At 38.0% G+C, this 17,342-nt stretch overlaps 2 protein-coding genes and 1 pseudogene across 2 annotated transcripts; 1 reads left to right on the forward strand and 2 right to left on the reverse strand.

Moving 5' to 3' along the window:
- Window positions 1–2,211: 2,211 nt before the first annotated feature.
- On the reverse strand, window positions 2,212–3,138 carry LOC126598525 (brassinosteroid-responsive RING protein 1-like). The gene has a single exon (XM_050264887.1). It carries the CDS (start codon window positions 2,965–2,967, stop codon window positions 2,464–2,466), a length of 504 nt encoding a protein of 167 aa, XP_050120844.1. The 5' UTR covers window positions 2,968–3,138; the 3' UTR covers window positions 2,212–2,463.
- Window positions 3,139–6,268: 3,130 nt separating this feature from the next.
- LOC126599052 (probable calcium-binding protein CML25) lies at window positions 6,269–6,784 on the reverse strand (annotated as a pseudogene).
- Window positions 6,785–8,736: 1,952 nt separating this feature from the next.
- Window positions 8,737–9,313, forward strand: LOC126599053 (transcription factor bHLH113-like). The gene is made up of 3 exons (XM_050265418.1): window positions 8,737–8,775; window positions 8,981–9,043; window positions 9,182–9,313. Exons 1-3 carry the CDS (start codon window positions 8,737–8,739, stop codon window positions 9,287–9,289), a joined length of 210 nt encoding a protein of 69 aa, XP_050121375.1. The 3' UTR covers window positions 9,290–9,313.
- Window positions 9,314–17,342: the final 8,029 nt, after the last annotated feature.

Consider the following 17,342-nt stretch of genomic DNA (forward strand, 5'->3'; position numbering starts at 1 on the left):
AACCAATTGAATAACGAATAAAATGATCAAAATATTTTATTTTTAACAAACGATAGAATAATTACAGATTCCGTTCATCTATTAATAAAAGGAACGAGAACAGATAGCAAATGAGTGTTCAATTCATAACTTTTCATGCATTTACTTGCCGTAAGAAATTAAAATTCTTAATGGTATATCTAAAACCCGTAATGAAATATCCCAAACTTAGGAATTGGATCAACTAGACGAGGGGTTTTAGGTTCGATTGTCGTATATTCCAAATTTAGGTATGTATCTCTAAATACCACGTGTTACACGGTCTAATAGTTTTCTTCTTTACTTATAAGTGAGATATCTTAATTAGGTTCGATTGTCGCTAAATGCAAATTTAAATCATATTATTGTTAGCCTATTGTGAGGCTAAACACACTTAATTTCTTATAATGTAGATAATAACGTTTGTCAAAAAAAAAAAATAGCGTGTGTTATGAATATTCATATTTGTCTCTTTAATTAGTTGACTTGCCATGAAAATCATTTGGAAAGATGGCTGGCTGATTGGACTGTAGTTCAATTTCAACGTGATTTCATTATCAGTGACAAAACCAAAAGACAAGATATGTTTGGGAAAGGAAGGAGAATGCAACATCATCATCATCATACGTTTGTTTAATCATCTTGTTCTGAATAAAACCATATTTCTTGGTGCCGGCAAAGTTTGTTGCAAGACGTTTTTCGAAAGAAAAGGGCAGAAAAGAGAAGATTTCAGGGAAACAAAAAGAAAAATAAAATATAGAAAAAAGATTCCTGGAAGCCTGGATTTTTTTTCTTTTAGTAGGCATATGAACATATTAAAATCTTCCATTTTTCTCGTATATACTGACAAGTGTAGTTCCCCTCTATAATAAAACAGAAGAAAAAACAAAAACAAAAAAATTGAGTATAAGTGACAACTCTTTCGTATGTAGGAGACCTCTCATTCAAATGTATCAAATTTCGTATGCATGGGAACTGTCATAAACAAGAATTAATGTACACGTCAAAAGACTAAAACCAATACATAATCCAACGTCAAGTTTTAATGTAATTTCAATCTTTTTCGACATTAAGGACCAAGGTTCAAAAACCCATATATTTAAACGCACATATATAGTGGCCACTTAATACTACGGTCTTATGTTTGATTCTCGACAAGACGAATTGCTAGTACATTGTGTGGCTAACCCCATCACCTCATTTTCAGTGTAGATGTTATTGTTTGTCAAAAAAAAAATTAAAAAAAATACATCATCTCCACCTCTTTTTCTTTCTTTTCTTATTCATCTTTTCACTTTCTTTCCTTTTTTTCCTTTTTTTTTTATTTTTGGAAACTCTTTCTTTCCTTTTTTTTCAAGTTAGTAGATCCCATCTGATTTAAAGCCCATTTGAAATGCTTGGAGAATTTGCAAAGACATTCATGTCTTCCATTACTAGAATTTGTCCAGTGTGAACCCACCAACCGACAATGTCACGCTCGATTTCATAATTAAACAATGACCCCTATCACCAACCTTACAAGTTACCAAATACATGCCAAAAGCCAAACTAACCATACACCAATTTTATCACTTTTAACTTTACTAATACTCGTAAATGTGAATTAAGTCTGTTTATTTTAATTTAACTAAAGATAATACTCACAGAATACTTGTAAATATGGATTATATCAATTAATTAACTTACCCAATACTCATAGTTATAAGTTTAAGTCAATTAATTAGTACAGTGTGCTCGCACAACTCCCGCTATTTGGATTTCAATACAAAATTGTATCTTGTAAAACAGGGACATAGGTAATACTCCAAAGCAGTTAAAACAACCCATCACTCAAAATACTTAGGTACCAAAATCGAAATGTTATCATTTAACAAAGATTGAGACCTCTTTCAATATTAAAAAGATAAATATCTGCAAATCAAGAACTAATTGTTTTTTTTTGGAATCTGAGTTACAACATAGAAAACCCAAAATTCTCATTTTTCATCAACCAAAGAAAAAAAATGAAAACTAATGAAAATGATTTGAAAACTTTGAGTTTTAACGATAAAGACAAAATAAAGGATAAAGTGAATAGTATCAGGATTGACTTTTTAGTGTAAAAATATGATTTTTCTTTAAAATGAACCGTACCAGAAGCTTTTCGTTAAAATTCTCAAGAAATAAAGAAAAAAACTATACAAGATCATCTCATTTGTCACTCAATTCTCAATTTTCTTTTATCCAACAATATCGTGTATTTACACATTTTACAAACTCCGTAGTAGAATCTTAGGCACTACATTCACGACAAAAGTTGGATTCTTCTGTTTCACCGACGACCACGACGGCGAGGTCCACTCCACCTTTCGCACCAAAATCGAGAGTTCGATTCTCATACTCTTCTTCTCAATTTTTCTTTTCTTTGAAGTAAAAAGAAAGTAAAAGACCTTTGAATTAGTAGTGCTACAATTCAAAGCCAAGATTAGTGTGAGAATAATCACCGTAAAAATCAGGGATCCCAGTAGCGGCCCAAAGCCTCTCATTGAAATCGCCCTGCATATCCTCCGATATGAACGGCGTACGACACAGCGGGCACGTCTTCTGGTCGTACCCGACCCACCGGTCCACGCACCCTTTGTGGAAGACGTGACGACAATTCGTGAGCCGTCGTATCTCGTCCTCGCCCTCGAACTCGTACAGGCACACGGCGCACGACTCCGGCGGGTCCACCAGGTCCGAGAACTTCGCCAGCGGCAGGATTTCCCGGATCAGAACCGCGGAGACGGAGTAGAACTCCGGGAATCGGGCCGGCGGGTCGGACCAGGCATTGTCCTGTTCGATGAAATATTGGAGACCCAGCAGGGAGAAGAAGGCGGAGATGAGTTTTCGGATTAGACCCAGCAGAGAGAGTGTTTGGATGAAGAGCTTTGGGAGCAGAAGCTGTGTGTACCCAACTGGGAACCCCATTAAAAAGCCTCGAGCTTTGAGGTTTTGGGTTGTGAGTCGGTTATGGAGTTTGAAGATTTGAAATGGGTTTTTGTTTAGTTTCTATGTGTTTTCTAGAGAGAGGGAGGGAGGGAGGGAGGGGAAGAGCTAGAGAGAGAGAGAGAGAGAGAGGGAGGGAGGGAGGGGAAGAGTGAGAGAGAGGATATGGAGAGTGGAGGAGGATGGCTTATATGGCCATGAATGAGGATTGAGAGAGTTGACGATGTGGATAATGGCACCCTTCAACTTTGTCGAAATAACACACTACCAAAGTGTATTGTATTCACATTGATAAGGGCCTGTTTTGTACGTATAGTATACGTTAAAATAGATTTTTGGCCTTTTATTTTCTATTTTCACCTCTATTTAATTAATCCATTTCTCATTACGGTGAAAAAAATGGTACTGGAGTTGTTTACATGAGATGAAGAAATATGAAAACTAAAACATTTGAGGTTTATATAACATACTAGTATTTTCACACGTACATGCGAGAAACCTTTTTTTAGTAAATAATTCCCAAGAAATTCTTTTTCTTTTTTATCCCAAGGAATCCTATTTAGAAATATAACTTCATTAAGAAAAAATAAGTCAATAAATTATATTCTTTTAGCTACACCTCAATTAAGTAATAACCTTCTTAAAGATAGAAAATTTGTAACGCCCCGGTCCCGAAATATTTACTTTATTTCGAGAAATAATAAATTTAGTGATAGGCCCAAACTAAACTCTCGTTTCATTTGCTACTATTTCTATTATCTTACTTCTAAATCTCCAACAATTTAATTCTTATAAAATTAACCATGTTTTTAATTGCCATAACAATCAATTAAGATAACAACTTTGTTAATGCACAAAACTGGAGGGGTCTTGGAACAACTTAAATCCGACCTCGAATCTGCAAGAAAGTAAAGAACGCAAGATGTATCGTGGTTCACCCCAATGTTTGGGCTAAGTTCACACTGATGTTGATTGTATTTCTCTCTAACTGTATGTATGGATTACAAGGGTGAAGGGGAGTCCCTTAGAGAAAGAGAGGGTTTGAGAGAGCTTCTCTGTGAGGATGAGAGCTCTGTTTAGGGGATGTGAGGCTTGAGGTTTGTGAAGGTGAGGAGGCCATTTTATAGAATAAGGGCCCCTCACTTATTACATATTTGCCCCTCCATTTATTACATAATTACATTTGAGTCTCCCGAGTATTTATACGAGATCTAAATACGGAGGCCCAAAGTATGGTATAAACAGTAGTTCGCCAAATCTTCAGTCAAGAGAGTGTTTTGGCTGGAGACTTGAAATTTAGTCCATATGTTGGCCAAAGTAAGTAAATGTCGTCTAGAACTGATACTCGATATAAGGCGGTGCTCAAATGTGAAATGATGCTCAACTAAAAGTAGCACATGTTGCGAGGCTGCTCGGATTGTGGCTTATGTTGCCTTGGTTGGCTCGGCTTGTGGTATTGAAGGTGAATGAGTCCCTTTTATAGAATAAGGGCTCGCTCCTCAATACAGAAGTGATGGGTTAGGAGTGATGCTCGCGGCAAGGCGGTTGCTCAGCTGGCGACGATGCTCTCTAATGATGGTGAAAGAGTCCCTTTATAGAATAAGGGCTCGCTCCTCAATACATAAGTGATGGGTTAGAGTTGATGCTCGCGGCGAGACGGTTGCTCAATAGGCGGCGATGCTCTCTAATGATGGTGAGGGAGTCCCTTTTATAAAATAAGGGTTCGCTCCTCAATACATAAATGATGGGTTAGAATTGATGCTCGGGCGAGGCAGTTGCTCAGTAGGCGGCGATACTCTCTAATGATGGTGAGGGAGTCCCTTTTATAAAATAAGGGCCCGCTCCTCAATACATAAATGATGGGCTAAGAGTGATGCTCGCGGCGAGGCGGTTGCTCAATAGGCGACGATGCTCTCTAATGATGGTGAGGGAGTCCCTTTTATAGAATAAGGGCTCACTCCTCAATACATGAATAATGGGTGCTCTCTAATGAAAGTGAGGGAGTCTATTTTATAGAATAAGGGTTCACTCCTCAAAACATAAATAATGGGCTAAGTCCCCCAAGTATTTTTCATAAGGCCCAGTTGCGAAAGCCCAATATATGATACATAGTGTAGTCCCCCAAGTCTTTAGTCAATAGAGGTTGTTGGCTGGAGACTTCAAATTCAATCCATGTATGGGCTAAAGTGGGGGTTGTTCGGAGACGGTCTTTGTATACCATGCACTGAAGTTTTGTAGGTGAAGCTTTGAAAGTAAAGTTTTGAAGCTGGAGCTTTTGTAAATGAAGCTTTGAAGTCGGAGCTTTTGTAAATGAAGCTTTTGAAGCTGGAGCTCTTGTTAATGAAGCTTTTGAAGTTGGAGCTCTATAAATGAAGCTTTCAAAGCTGATTGACATGAGTAATGCTCATGAATGTTTATGTTGATGGACATGAGTGATGCTCATGGATGTTGACATAAGTGATGCTCATGAATGTTGACATGAATGATGGTAATGAATTTTATGTATGATTGACATGAGTGATGCTCATGAATGTTTATGTATGATTGACATGAGTGATGCTCATTTATAATTTTGGAGTACTGGACGTACTTTTGATTACCTAGTGGGTGATAATAGCGACAGGCTGTCGAATAATTTTAGAGTAATGGGCGTACTTTTGATCACCTGATTGGTGATAATAGCGGCAGGCTGCTGAATAATTTTGGAGTACTGGACGTACTTTTGATCACCTGGTTGTGATAATAGCGGCAGGGTGCCGAATAATTTTGGAGTACTGGACATAATTTTGATCACCTGGTTGGTGATAATAGCGGCAAGCTGCCAAATAATTTTAAAGTCATAGGGTCTAGCTCTTTTGGGCATATGGGCCTTCGCCCTCCACATAACACTCCAGCCCATTATTTTGGGTTTGTCGTTTTTTTTTTTTGGGCATGCTGCCTTCTTTCTTTATTTATGATTACCCTCTGTTGGGGTTATACATATGTCTCCAAAAGATAAGCAAAGTAAATGACATCATTCAAAAAAAGGTTTCGAAAGTTGCAGATCGTTGGTGCGTACTGCACCTATTGCGTACTGGGTTGTTGCAAATCTTTTTCCATGTGCGTATTCCAGTGGCTTCTTCAGAAAAGTTGGAACATGCATGACGAAAGTTTTCTTTTTCAAAAGTTGATGGCATCTTTGCTTGCCTTTACCGCACCCAATTGTTCAAAACCTCCCTTTATTCCTTGCTTTTGCATGTTGGTGGTCGACAGCGCGCTCCTCATCAGTACCTCAAACACCAACTTAACATCTTAAATACTTTGGAGTATTCAGTGGTTGTGGTGGGGTTCTATCTTCAAAATCCACAGCTCCATCTCCCTTCCTATCAACCATTTTAATCATCTTCCTATACTCTTTCAGCCTACATTTTTGGCATCCAAGGCTCACCAAAACCTTTTGCAACTCCTCGCCTGAAATTTTCCTGTTCTTATCTGTGTCGAAAATATGAAAAGCATCCATGAGTTCACAATCTTCTTCCTCATTCCCAAACCCAACATTATTCCTTTGTGGCGATCGACTTCTTGTATCCGAGGTACGAGAACATGTCGCTCAGCTCGAGAGGGGAGATTTTCCGTCCCCATTTGCATCCATGACTTTAAACACTTGGTTAAACTGGTTGGAGACTTCCATGGCTGCAAAAGATGAGGTTGCAGCTGTTGGCGCATCAAAGATGGAAGAAAGTTTTGGTGGTTTTCTTTTCTTGCATCCACTTGTCATCATCTGGATGGCTGATTCCAAGAAAATTATGATACAACTCATTGTAGTTGACAAAATTGTGTGATAAGAGAGGGTAGATTTATTGGCTCTGTCAATGACGGCAATAATGGGTCGTAGGGTCGCGGCTGATGGGTTCAGACTGGTTGGGTCGGGCTCGAACTGGGTTTGAGTTTTGTGGGTCGAACCAGGTGTTTGGGTTTGGAGCTAGAGCTTCTATTAGATCAGTGAAGCTTTCTTCCCCAAGAAATCAAACAACCCGCGATCCTTGGTCTCGCCTGCACCAAATCCTTCCTCGTAATCCCCACTCTTCCTCTCGTACTCGTGTTCTTGGCTCTTGTTGTACTCCTCCGGTGCCTGCACCAGATCCTGTTTCTGAGTAATCTCCTCCGGCGCCAGGACCAGCAGCTCATCCCGGGCCATTTCCAGAGCTAACATATCTCCAATTAGGAAAAGCTGCTTATTGAGAAATCAGATTAAGGAATATGGGGAAGTGGGAAAGTGGAAAGCTTTGAACTTTTTGTGAATCAATCAATTGGGTTTGTTGGTGGATTGAGAAATTTGGAGAATTCATGGGTTTTGGAGGATTGGGATTGAGAAATTTGGATATGTGGTTTTTAGGTGAGCAAATTCACGGTGGAGGTGAAAAAAAATGAAAAAACCGCCATAGATTTTCGTTTCGATTCCCATAGACGGCGCTAAATGTTGATGCACAAAACCAGAGGGGTCTTGGAACAACGTAAATCCGACCGTGAATCTGCAAGAAAGTAAAGAACGCAAGATGTATCGTGGTTCACCCCAATGTTTGGGCTACGTCCACACTGATGTTGATTGTATTTCTCTCTAACTGTATGTATGGATTACAAGGGTGAGGGGGAGTCCCCCAGAGAAATAGAGGGTTTGAGAGAGCTTCTCTGTGAGGATGAGAGCTCTGTTTAGGGGATGTGAGGCTTGAGGTTTGTGAGGGTGAGAAGGTCCTTTTATAGAATAAGGGCTCCTCACTTATTACATATTTACCCCTCTATTTATTACATAATTACATTTGAGTCCCCCGAGTATTTATACGAGATCTAAATACGGAGGCCCAAAGTATGGTATAAACAAACTTAATTCCCCAAATTCTTCTATCAAGCCACCTCTAATTCAAAGATTAATTCTTGGATATTTAATCTTACTGGTATTATGGCTACATCTAACATCTTGTTAGACTGCCTACGTACCCTAAACAGGGATGAAGCTATTCGTAGTTCACAAATCCAAATTCACTTAAACTTTGATATTTCTACACATAACTAACAATCACCATCTAGCTTCAAACAATTGTATTACATTAAATGCTTAATAAATTTAGTTTCAGAACAACAGAATTAGCCTACACATACGACGTCGGCTCCCAGGCCACACGCCACCGCACGTGCAGCCGCCGGTTGCGGTCGGCCGCCCCGATTCGCAGGAAAATAACAACTATCTCCAAAAATCACCAAATTTTACAGGAAAGTAGATCTCAGTGAGAGGAACAACTTTCATACCTGAGACCAAGCCCAATTTGGCCGGGAAACACCTCAAATCGGCCACGAACCGCCAAAAACCCTTAAATTTGGGTGTGTTCAATTCAACCTCAAAGTAACTCTGACGCCCCTAAACTTGTTTGGGCTTTGTTCCACCCCTCAAAAGGAGTCTAATGGTGGTAGTAAGAGCAACTCTAGCGTGGGAGCCCTCCCCCCAGGCTATTCACTATTCAATCCATCAAGTGAACAGTAACTACCCTTAATGAACAGTAAGTGCCTTTTGCATCTCCACCCCTACACTAAATAGCCCTAGCAATTGACAATAAAATATTAGTATTTTTTTATTTATAAAATAATACAAAATAATTTTTCATTTTTTTCCTTTTTCCTTTTTCCTACTCATTTTCCTTTTCAAATTTTTCCAGAACACACTATATCTCTCTCTCTATCTCTCTCTCTCTCTCTCCAACCCAGAGAGCCGCTGAAAAGATGAAATCCGAGAATCCCACATCGGCCGGCAACGAAAAGGTCCGACCTTTCAACAAAAACAGAACTCCAAAAAGTCATCTACATCACTGCATGCCCATCTCTCTCTCTTTCTTTCTCCCCCTCCTCAAAACCCACTATATGCATGCTCTGCTCTCTCTCTCTCTCTCTCTCTTCCGTTTCTACAAAGGAAAACAACTCCCTTTGTGATTTTACACATGGGTTCTGATTTTCTACAAATTTACAGAGGAAAGAGAAGCTTGGAGAACGAATCACAGCGCTGCAGCAACTCGTTTCACCATACGACAAGGTGAAATTGCAAAACCCCAAATTAACCAACCCCAGTTACATTTTTTTCAACCATATTTTTGGAAAATTCACCCAAAAAATCTGATTTTTTTTTTTTTTGTGTGTTCTTCTGGGAAATTAGACAATTGAATGTCTGTAGACGGACACGGCATCGGTGCTTCACGAAGCGATGGGATACATCAGATTTCTGCAGGAGCAGGTTCAGGTGCTTTGCTCGCCTTACCTTCAACGCATGCCTCCTAGTTGAAACCCTTGGGTTTAGTCTCTGCCATTTGTCTGTGGGTGTATCATCAACATCGGCGACGAACTCCGACGAAAGTCATTAAGTTCGAAGCCTGGGTTTTCATTTTTTTTTAATTTTTTTAATTTTTATTAAAAAAATTTATTTTTATTAATTTTATATTGTGGCTGACGTCAGCCCCTAATCGCCTAGGCGTTAGGCCTCTGCCCGCCGCCCAACTAGCGCCTAGCGTCTTTTAAAACCTTGGTGTTTTGGCAAAAAACAAAAAACCAAAAACAAAAACAAAATAAAAGTTGTCTTTAAAGTTAATTTTCTAGTGAAGTGAATTAGTCGAGTTCTATATCAACAATGTGCTATTATAATTTATATTAGAAAGATTAAATGTCATACTTATAGAACCTTTAAGGACCAGTTTGGGATTGCTATGTGTGTGTGTTTTTTTTTTAATTGCTTCTGCTTTATTTAAGAATAATCAGCTGGAAAATAAACCAGTTGAGCATTTGATAAACTGTATTTTTAAAAGTGTTGTGAGTACGAAAATCAATGTAAAAGCATTTGGTAAATTTTAGTGTAACAAATATAATTGTATGTTTGCCAAAAAAAAAATTGTATAAGGATAAAAAGGGACATGATAGTGTAGGCGATGACCATGATAATGGTGGCAAGGGGCAATGGTTGTGATGGTGGTGGTGCCAATAAAGGGTATGGTGGTTGTGTTGCATATGTAATAATGGTGGTAGGGGTAGCGATGGTAGCGGTGGCGGTTGTGTTTCTGGTGGTGGTGGGGCTAGCGGCGTTGGCAACGATGGTAGTGGCAGTTGTGGTTGTAGTGGTAGTGGTGGCGAGCGAGTATGGTTGTGGTGGTGGTGGTGGCAACAATGGTAGTGGTAATGGAAATGGTGGTGTAAGAGGTTACGGTTTGTAGTGGTAGGTGATGGTGGTCACTTTGCTTCATGATTTACACACGAGTCACAAATCTTGCTATTTAAAGGAGGCATTTCCACGAGTCACAAATCTTGCTGTTTAGTGGTTATTTCTTGTCACTTGTAAGACCATCTCCAATCATGCTCTCTATTTTCAAATGAAATTTTTGCAAAAAAAACAAACTAGAAGGTAATTTTAGGAGCTCCCTATAAAAAAACTTCAACCATTCTCTCTAATTTAAAGTCATAATAATTATCAACCAATAGAAATTAAATTTCTATTTAAAATATTATTAAAATTATAACAGTTACTGCTAGGATATCCTCACTCACTCTTAGGTTTAGGAGATCCTAGAAGTTTTGTTATCTTAGAAGCATAATTGGGAGCGTGTGATTGGAGATAAAATTTTCCAACATTCCCCATATTTTGGTGAGGAGCTCATTTAGGTAGCCTCATTGGAGATGCTTGAAGATTTTTTTATGTTCAAAATTCGTGAATGACAAGTTCGATGTAAATATATCATTGTATAAGAGATCATAATTAACATAGTTTGATGGTTGACGATGATTGTTAGACTGAAGAAAGATGCAAATGGATAATTATAGGGGGATGATATCAAAGAATTATTAGTGATGGGCCAAAAAGGGAAAGGGAGTCATGGTTCTCAAATGCCCTAGACATGAAGTGGGGCTAATAGTTCCATCCCTTAATTTAGATGCCCCCAAAAGAGGGTAGACATTAAGGGAAAATAGATCAAGTGAATGAGGGATAAGAAATGTTTAGTCACGAGTCTCAGGACTAGTCGTGGTGATATTTCACAAATCATGGTGTCATTGTCCCAACTTAAATGGGATGTAAAATGGGGGGCACCACTAACATATCAAATGGCCTTATGATTTTGATTTGAGACCACCTTGAGGTAACCATCACTTAGGGCTGGTTTGGTATTGCTGTGCTTTGAAAAAAAGCTGCTGTGAGAATAAGCGGCTGTGCTGTGAGAATAAGCGGCTATGAAATAAATCAGCAGAGTGTTTGGTAAACTTTTTTGTAAAAGTGCTTTTGGAAAAAAAAAAAAAAACGGTCTGATAGTAGGTCTTTTCATTAAAGGAGCACTGTAGCTCCGTGTGCTTTGAAAAAAAGCCAGTTTTCCAAAGCTACAAATAGCAGCTTCAGCTTTTTCCTTTGATTTCAGCTTATTCTCACAGCAGCTTCCAAAATAAGCCATTTTTTTTTTCAGTTTACCAAACACCTAAAGCCCTCACATCTTTTTTTCATATGTGTTTTTTTTTTTAAGCACCTCACTCCCAAACCACCCCTTAGTCTTCTCTCTTCACGTCCACACACATAAATGCACACCCATCCACGATATAGACTACTTCTTGCTAGACCAATTGTATATAAATATAGTTATATACAACTAGTAGTATGGTAATAAGAATTCTTAGAGGATTTTTTTTTCAATAAAAAATGAAATGCATTATATAAATTCAAATGAATCAGACAAAAAGTACATAGACATTCGGCACACTTATATCTGTAAATGATTGTAGTATTATTTGGTAACTAGTCAAGGACACCGATGGACTCTTTATATGTTAGAAGTCATTTTTTCTTACATGATGATGTGATATTGTTGTATAGCATAAATGTTATAATCCGAACAATTAATTCTCTTAATTATGTATTGCCATATTTATCGGTTTGTCCCTAAACTTGTATAGAGCTGTCAATTTTCCTCCTAAACTTTAATTTTAGTCAATTACCCTCTTAAACTTTTATAAATAGCCAATTTCCCCGTTGAACTTTAATTTTAGCTGATTACCTCCCTGAACTTTTATAAATAGCCAATTTCCCTCATGCGTTAGATTTTAAAAGTTTACATCCAATTTTCCATCCATCTTGATTATGAAACAACACATGACAACTATATGAGAGCAAAAATAATGAAAAATTAGATGGATGAAAAATTGAATAAAAGTTTTTAAAATCTAATGCCAAGGGAAAATTGGCTATTTATAAAAGTTCAGGGGGGTAATCAGCTAAAATAAAAGTTCACGGGGGAAATTGACTAATTTAAAAAGTTTAAGGGGTAATCGGTTAAAATTAAGGTTTAGGAGGAAAATTGATAGCTGCATACAAGTTTAGGAATAAATCAACAAATACCTCTTATGTATTAGACACTATAAAAAGTCAAATATTATCTTTTAGTAAATAATTTTAGAACGGAAGAAATATGACGTGTGCTAAAGGAAAATCTTGGTTCCTTGATCACTGTAATACTTAGTAAATAAGGAGTAGAATTATCTCCCCTCCTATTCTCATCCCCATCCCCCTTTCTCTCACATATTGTTTTTTATTTTATTATCTCTATAAAAAAAATCAATATATGATACTGACGTGGCTTAACCGTGACCATTCAAATAAGAGAGGCGGGAAAAGGAGAGAGATTATGAGGGAAGATAATCCTCTTTCAGTAAATAATTGGTTGGAGGGACCAATCATTTATAAAGTGATATCGAAATCTCTTTCATGTGTGCGTGAAAGAGAGAGAGAGAGAGAGAGAGAAGACAAGGGATCTGGCAAGGAGAGTTGGGGGAGGGTGGTGGTGGCGAGGCTGAGGCAGGAGCTCTGCCCAACCAGCCAAGCAGGATGGGCTGGAATCTGGATAGATGCAGAGAGGTAAAAAAAAAAAAAAAAAAAAAAAAAAAGAGGCCTGGCAACAATTGAGCCCAAGTGGGTGGGGTTGTGCACCGAGGTGTTGTTTGCCAAACTGCCTCTGACATGTGTCTGATGCATCCAAGACACCTCTGGCCCAAGACACAGCCGAAGCTTCATATGCCACCCATCTCTACTCCTTCGTGTACATTCATATGAAGAGAGAGAGAGAGAGAGAGTAGGGGCCAAACCCTCCTCACTCACCCCGACACCAAGTCACCACCTTTGCTCCCTTCATTTGTCTCATTCTCTGTCTTTGCATCCAAGGATGCCTTTCAGTCCTAGGCCATATCACACTCACATTGACCTTTGCTCACCATCTGTCTATTATCGTATACACAAGTATTGGGCTTATAATTTGCTTGTGATTGTGACCTTACATCTCAATGAGATATCTTTCAATGTTATGCAGGAACTAGATTAAGGGCTAGATTTGGGTGTCTACGCTGAAAAGTATAGTGCATTTGACCTAAAATCAATTATCGATGCTTTTTTTTATTAAATAAACCGCAAAATCAATCCAACTTCAGCAATTAGTGATGATTATAAACTCAAAATCTTTATATATTGGAAGGAATAGCTTTATTCTAAACATGCATGTATGGAGAGGCTCAAGGTTTGTATATTGGAAAGCAAAGCTTGACTCTTTAAGATTTGCATGGATGTTCAAATCTAGAACGTTTGAGTTTAGGTCATTTCATGCTCACTTTTATCACTAAATCATCTATGTAGATACCCTTTTAAGATATATTCATCTTAATGTCACTACGTAACCCTCATTGACTGTATCGTGGTGCTAGGGATGCTTTTGCAACTTCAGTAGTCTTCAAGAAAGATTTAAGAATCCACCCAATATTGAAATGAATTTGTTTTAATTTGTTGCTTTTTGGTAACCGCGTTTTGTATTGCTTTACTTTTCATGCACGTTTCAACTTTTAACCGTAAGGACTAGTTCTAGTTGAAGGTGCAACTTGATTGGGGAGAACCCTAATGCAGTTGAAGCACTAGCTAATAGTAGTAGGCGATTTGGTGAGCTAGCTCACTGGCATTAATTTGGCCCTGTTAGTAACATAGAGGTAGGCCAGCTAAATCCAACCATGATCAGCCTTAATTTAACTCTCTAAGCATCTTGTACTTCCAAGTAAAGACTGCACCATCTTGCATATTATTTTTATTTAATCAGTCAGGGAGCATGTTTAAAAAGCATGATTTGTACGGGGTTAGTGCCAATTCTTGCTCCATAATATATATGAAATTGAAAACTATGATAATCCCTGCAGCAATTGCCTGCCATTAGGTCTAACCAAGCATCACAACTTGTCTGCTGGCAAGCTAAATATCAAATTCCATATCCAACCTTGCTTGTCAGATATTGTCTTAAGATTCATAACAGACTAACACAGAATTAACATATAAATTAATGGGACAATTGGCAACAACTTGCAATAATTTAATTGTAAGGCAAACTGCAAAATGGTCTTCAAGGCCAAGCTATATTTGACATGTGATACGGTGATGATTACATTTGGTGATAAACCACTAATCTTATTTTTTTATCTTTAAATCTTTTTTCACCTCCAGCTACTTAATTAGCTTAACAACCTACTTGTCCTGCACTTAGTCTGGTTAATTATAAAAGACAGAGATGAGTTAGCACTGTTAACTATAAAAGACAGAGATGAGTTAGCACAGCTTGTACCATGTTTGCTTTAGCTTTTAGCTGTGGTTGCTCACAGCTTTAAACTGTATACCCACTTTTTGGTTGTGGAACAATACAAGTCCTGTAAAGTTTAGTAGAATTTCTTGGGGAAGGAACCCTAGCTGTTAATCTGGGTGTTACTTAATTTTTATGGCCTGAACCTCGGTATTGTGTTTAGTTACCATAATTAGTGAGCTTTCATATATAGTATAATCTTTACCTTCTGGGCGCCTAACCAATATTTTTATTTCATATATACATGAATGCTATAGCTCTTACTTTCGGTTTGTTTTGCTCACTCAGTGTCGCTTTGCTCATCATGAATTCTATGTTATTAGATGTCTGCAATCATCCCGCTGTTTACTTGTTTTTTTGGGAAATTTTTATGATGCTCTAGAGTATCAGATATTTTTTATTTTTTAACTGTTAAATCTTTAAACCAAGATTTAATAGTTAAAAAACCACATCCTATACTCCTAAGCATCATAGAATTTTTGTGTTTTTTCTTTTCAGTTTAAAAGCATGCATACCCTTTGTTTGACACATACGGTGTTGCAAGTTCTATTTATAACTAGGGAAATATGACTCCAACTCCAAGGAACGGTTTTAACCCTATTCATGTAGTTGGGTACAAAATATAGCAAGAGAAATGCTATACACATTCTTAATTTGTCTTTCACCGCTTCTTGTAATGTAAGTACTTAAAAACAATTAAAATCTTGATCGTTTAGCATGCGTCAAGATAACAAATAAAAGAGTGTGAATATCACACCAGTTACCGAAACATAGAGTGGAATCAACTTCGTCGTTGCCGAGGGCTTTCTTGCTAGCGATATGTGACCTGAACTTAAGTTCAGCTGCTAATCTTTTTGGCCTACCAAAGCTAGTTAGTTACTGTATATTATAATAATTAAGTAGATTTCTAGGTTTAGGTTGTTTGGTGGAAGCAGAAAGGATAAAATGAATACGACCAGAGGGAGATTTGAGACACATTGTGATGGCTGACTCTAAAGATAACGATATTAGCAGAGACAGTGGTCAGCAATGGTGGGTCATTTTTGCATGTGGCCATGTCTGGTGTTCTTGTACCTAACCCTAGCGAGCTACCAGATCCTCCAGGAATATTTTTGTGCATCTAGCTACATGTGAATCTCAAAGTCTTATAAACTCGAGAAGCTCTAGTACTTGTACCTTTTTAGATTCACAAGAGTAAGAAACACTAGGTTTATTATTTGTTACGTGAATAAACCAGTAGGTTTACTGTTCTGCTAGACCCAGGGTTTAAAGTAAATGGTGGTCGCCCCCCTTGCGATCTTTAATCTAACCAAATAATGAAAAAGACGGTTTTAGATAAACAAAAGGCTTCTCTATTTTGGTTCGAGATCCAGGATTTTCGGTTTAGGGATTGTTTTGGGCTTACTTTTGGGACTTGTTTCCTTACTTTACTTGACACACCCCGATCAAAATCAAGGCATGTTGGCCTTTACGTAAGAGTAGCGTAACCATGTGCACAGTGCGGAAGCAATAATGATATGGAGAAATACGAGTGAATAAAAACCAAACTACTAAAAGTACTAGCCAAGATAAGCTGCTAGTGCGAGATTAAGTGTGAAATACACAATCAGAGCATAAATAGCCTAAGTGCAGTCCGACTGGACAAGTACTAATTATACAACACCCAAGGGTGATCCTACATTTGTGATGTTCTATCAGAACCACCGTCGAAATCCCCGTGAGCTACCAAAGCACTTCTACCTAAAACCTGGGGGGGCGCAAAACAGAAAGTGTTAGTGGGCAAAAACAAAGCTTTTCAAAATCATTTCATTTATCAACAACGCTAACCCCTTGCCGTAAACCCTGTATAATTTCCCAGAAAATAGTATATGCTATAACAGAAATCATGCTCAACATGAAAATCCATATAAATATATCATATCAAAGTATCTCGATGAAATGCCATAAGTAATCCAGTTAAAATATATCAATGCTAAATATCATATCAGCTGGATCCACCTAACGTTACCTCCACGGCTGAGTATATAGCTCATAAACAATCTCAATCATATCAAATCTTGCACACGAGTCAGAACCACCTAAACTGGTCTGACGACAAGACTAGGTGTAAAATAAATATGCTCTAGTGCTACGATCATGTGAAAGTTGTGCGAATGATCGTGGGTCACCTATGAGTCGGAACCACCTAAAGTGGTCTGTACGACAAGCCTATGCACCTAACATGGATCCAAGGTGAGCATATGGTGTGGGAGGTGAACATCACGTGAAGGACTGTACCCTAACTCTGGGCAGGAGCACTAACACTGGGGTGCAGGTTTATGAGCTCTCAATGCATCACATCATAACTCGCATAACTAAAGCAATCTCATATCTTTAATTTATGAACTTACCTGGCACTTACTTGTACATCCGCGGCACCAATCATAAATATATGCAACTACTAATGCATAAATAAAATAGGCAGATACTTCGTATGGCATTTCAAAACGTATAATCATTCAAATTCATTTTCTGAAAAAATCTCAAGTATATAGGTATATACGGAAAATCAAAAGCCCACTCACTTGTATGTTGAAGGGTCGTAACCCCCGAGCCTCTATTGATGGTGTTCATCCTCCGGATAGGTCTCACCTATATGCGAAAATACTAAATAAATGTTATTTAAAAGCACATACACAAAACTAGGAAATAACTTCTCATACATTG

Source organism: Malus sylvestris, chromosome 14 (assembly GCF_916048215.2).
Source record: "Malus sylvestris chromosome 14, drMalSylv7.2, whole genome shotgun sequence".
Lineage (NCBI taxonomy): Eukaryota > Viridiplantae > Streptophyta > Magnoliopsida > Rosales > Rosaceae > Malus > Malus sylvestris.

Bases quoted from the DNA above. Each gene is read 5' to 3' on its own strand.
- LOC126598525 (XM_050264887.1), bottom strand. From the start codon at position 2,967: ATGGGGTTCCCAGTTGGGTACACACAGCTTCTGCTCCCAAAGCTCTTC.
- LOC126599053 (XM_050265418.1), top strand. From the start codon at position 8,737: ATGAAATCCGAGAATCCCACATCGGCCGGCAACGAAAAG. The intron at 8,776-8,980 runs GTCCGACCTTTC...ACAAATTTACAG, and splicing joins CATCGGCCGGCAACGAAAAG to AGGAAAGAGAAGCTTGGAGA. The intron at 9,044-9,181 runs GTGAAATTGCAA...GAATGTCTGTAG, and splicing joins TCGTTTCACCATACGACAAG to ACGGACACGGCATCGGTGCT.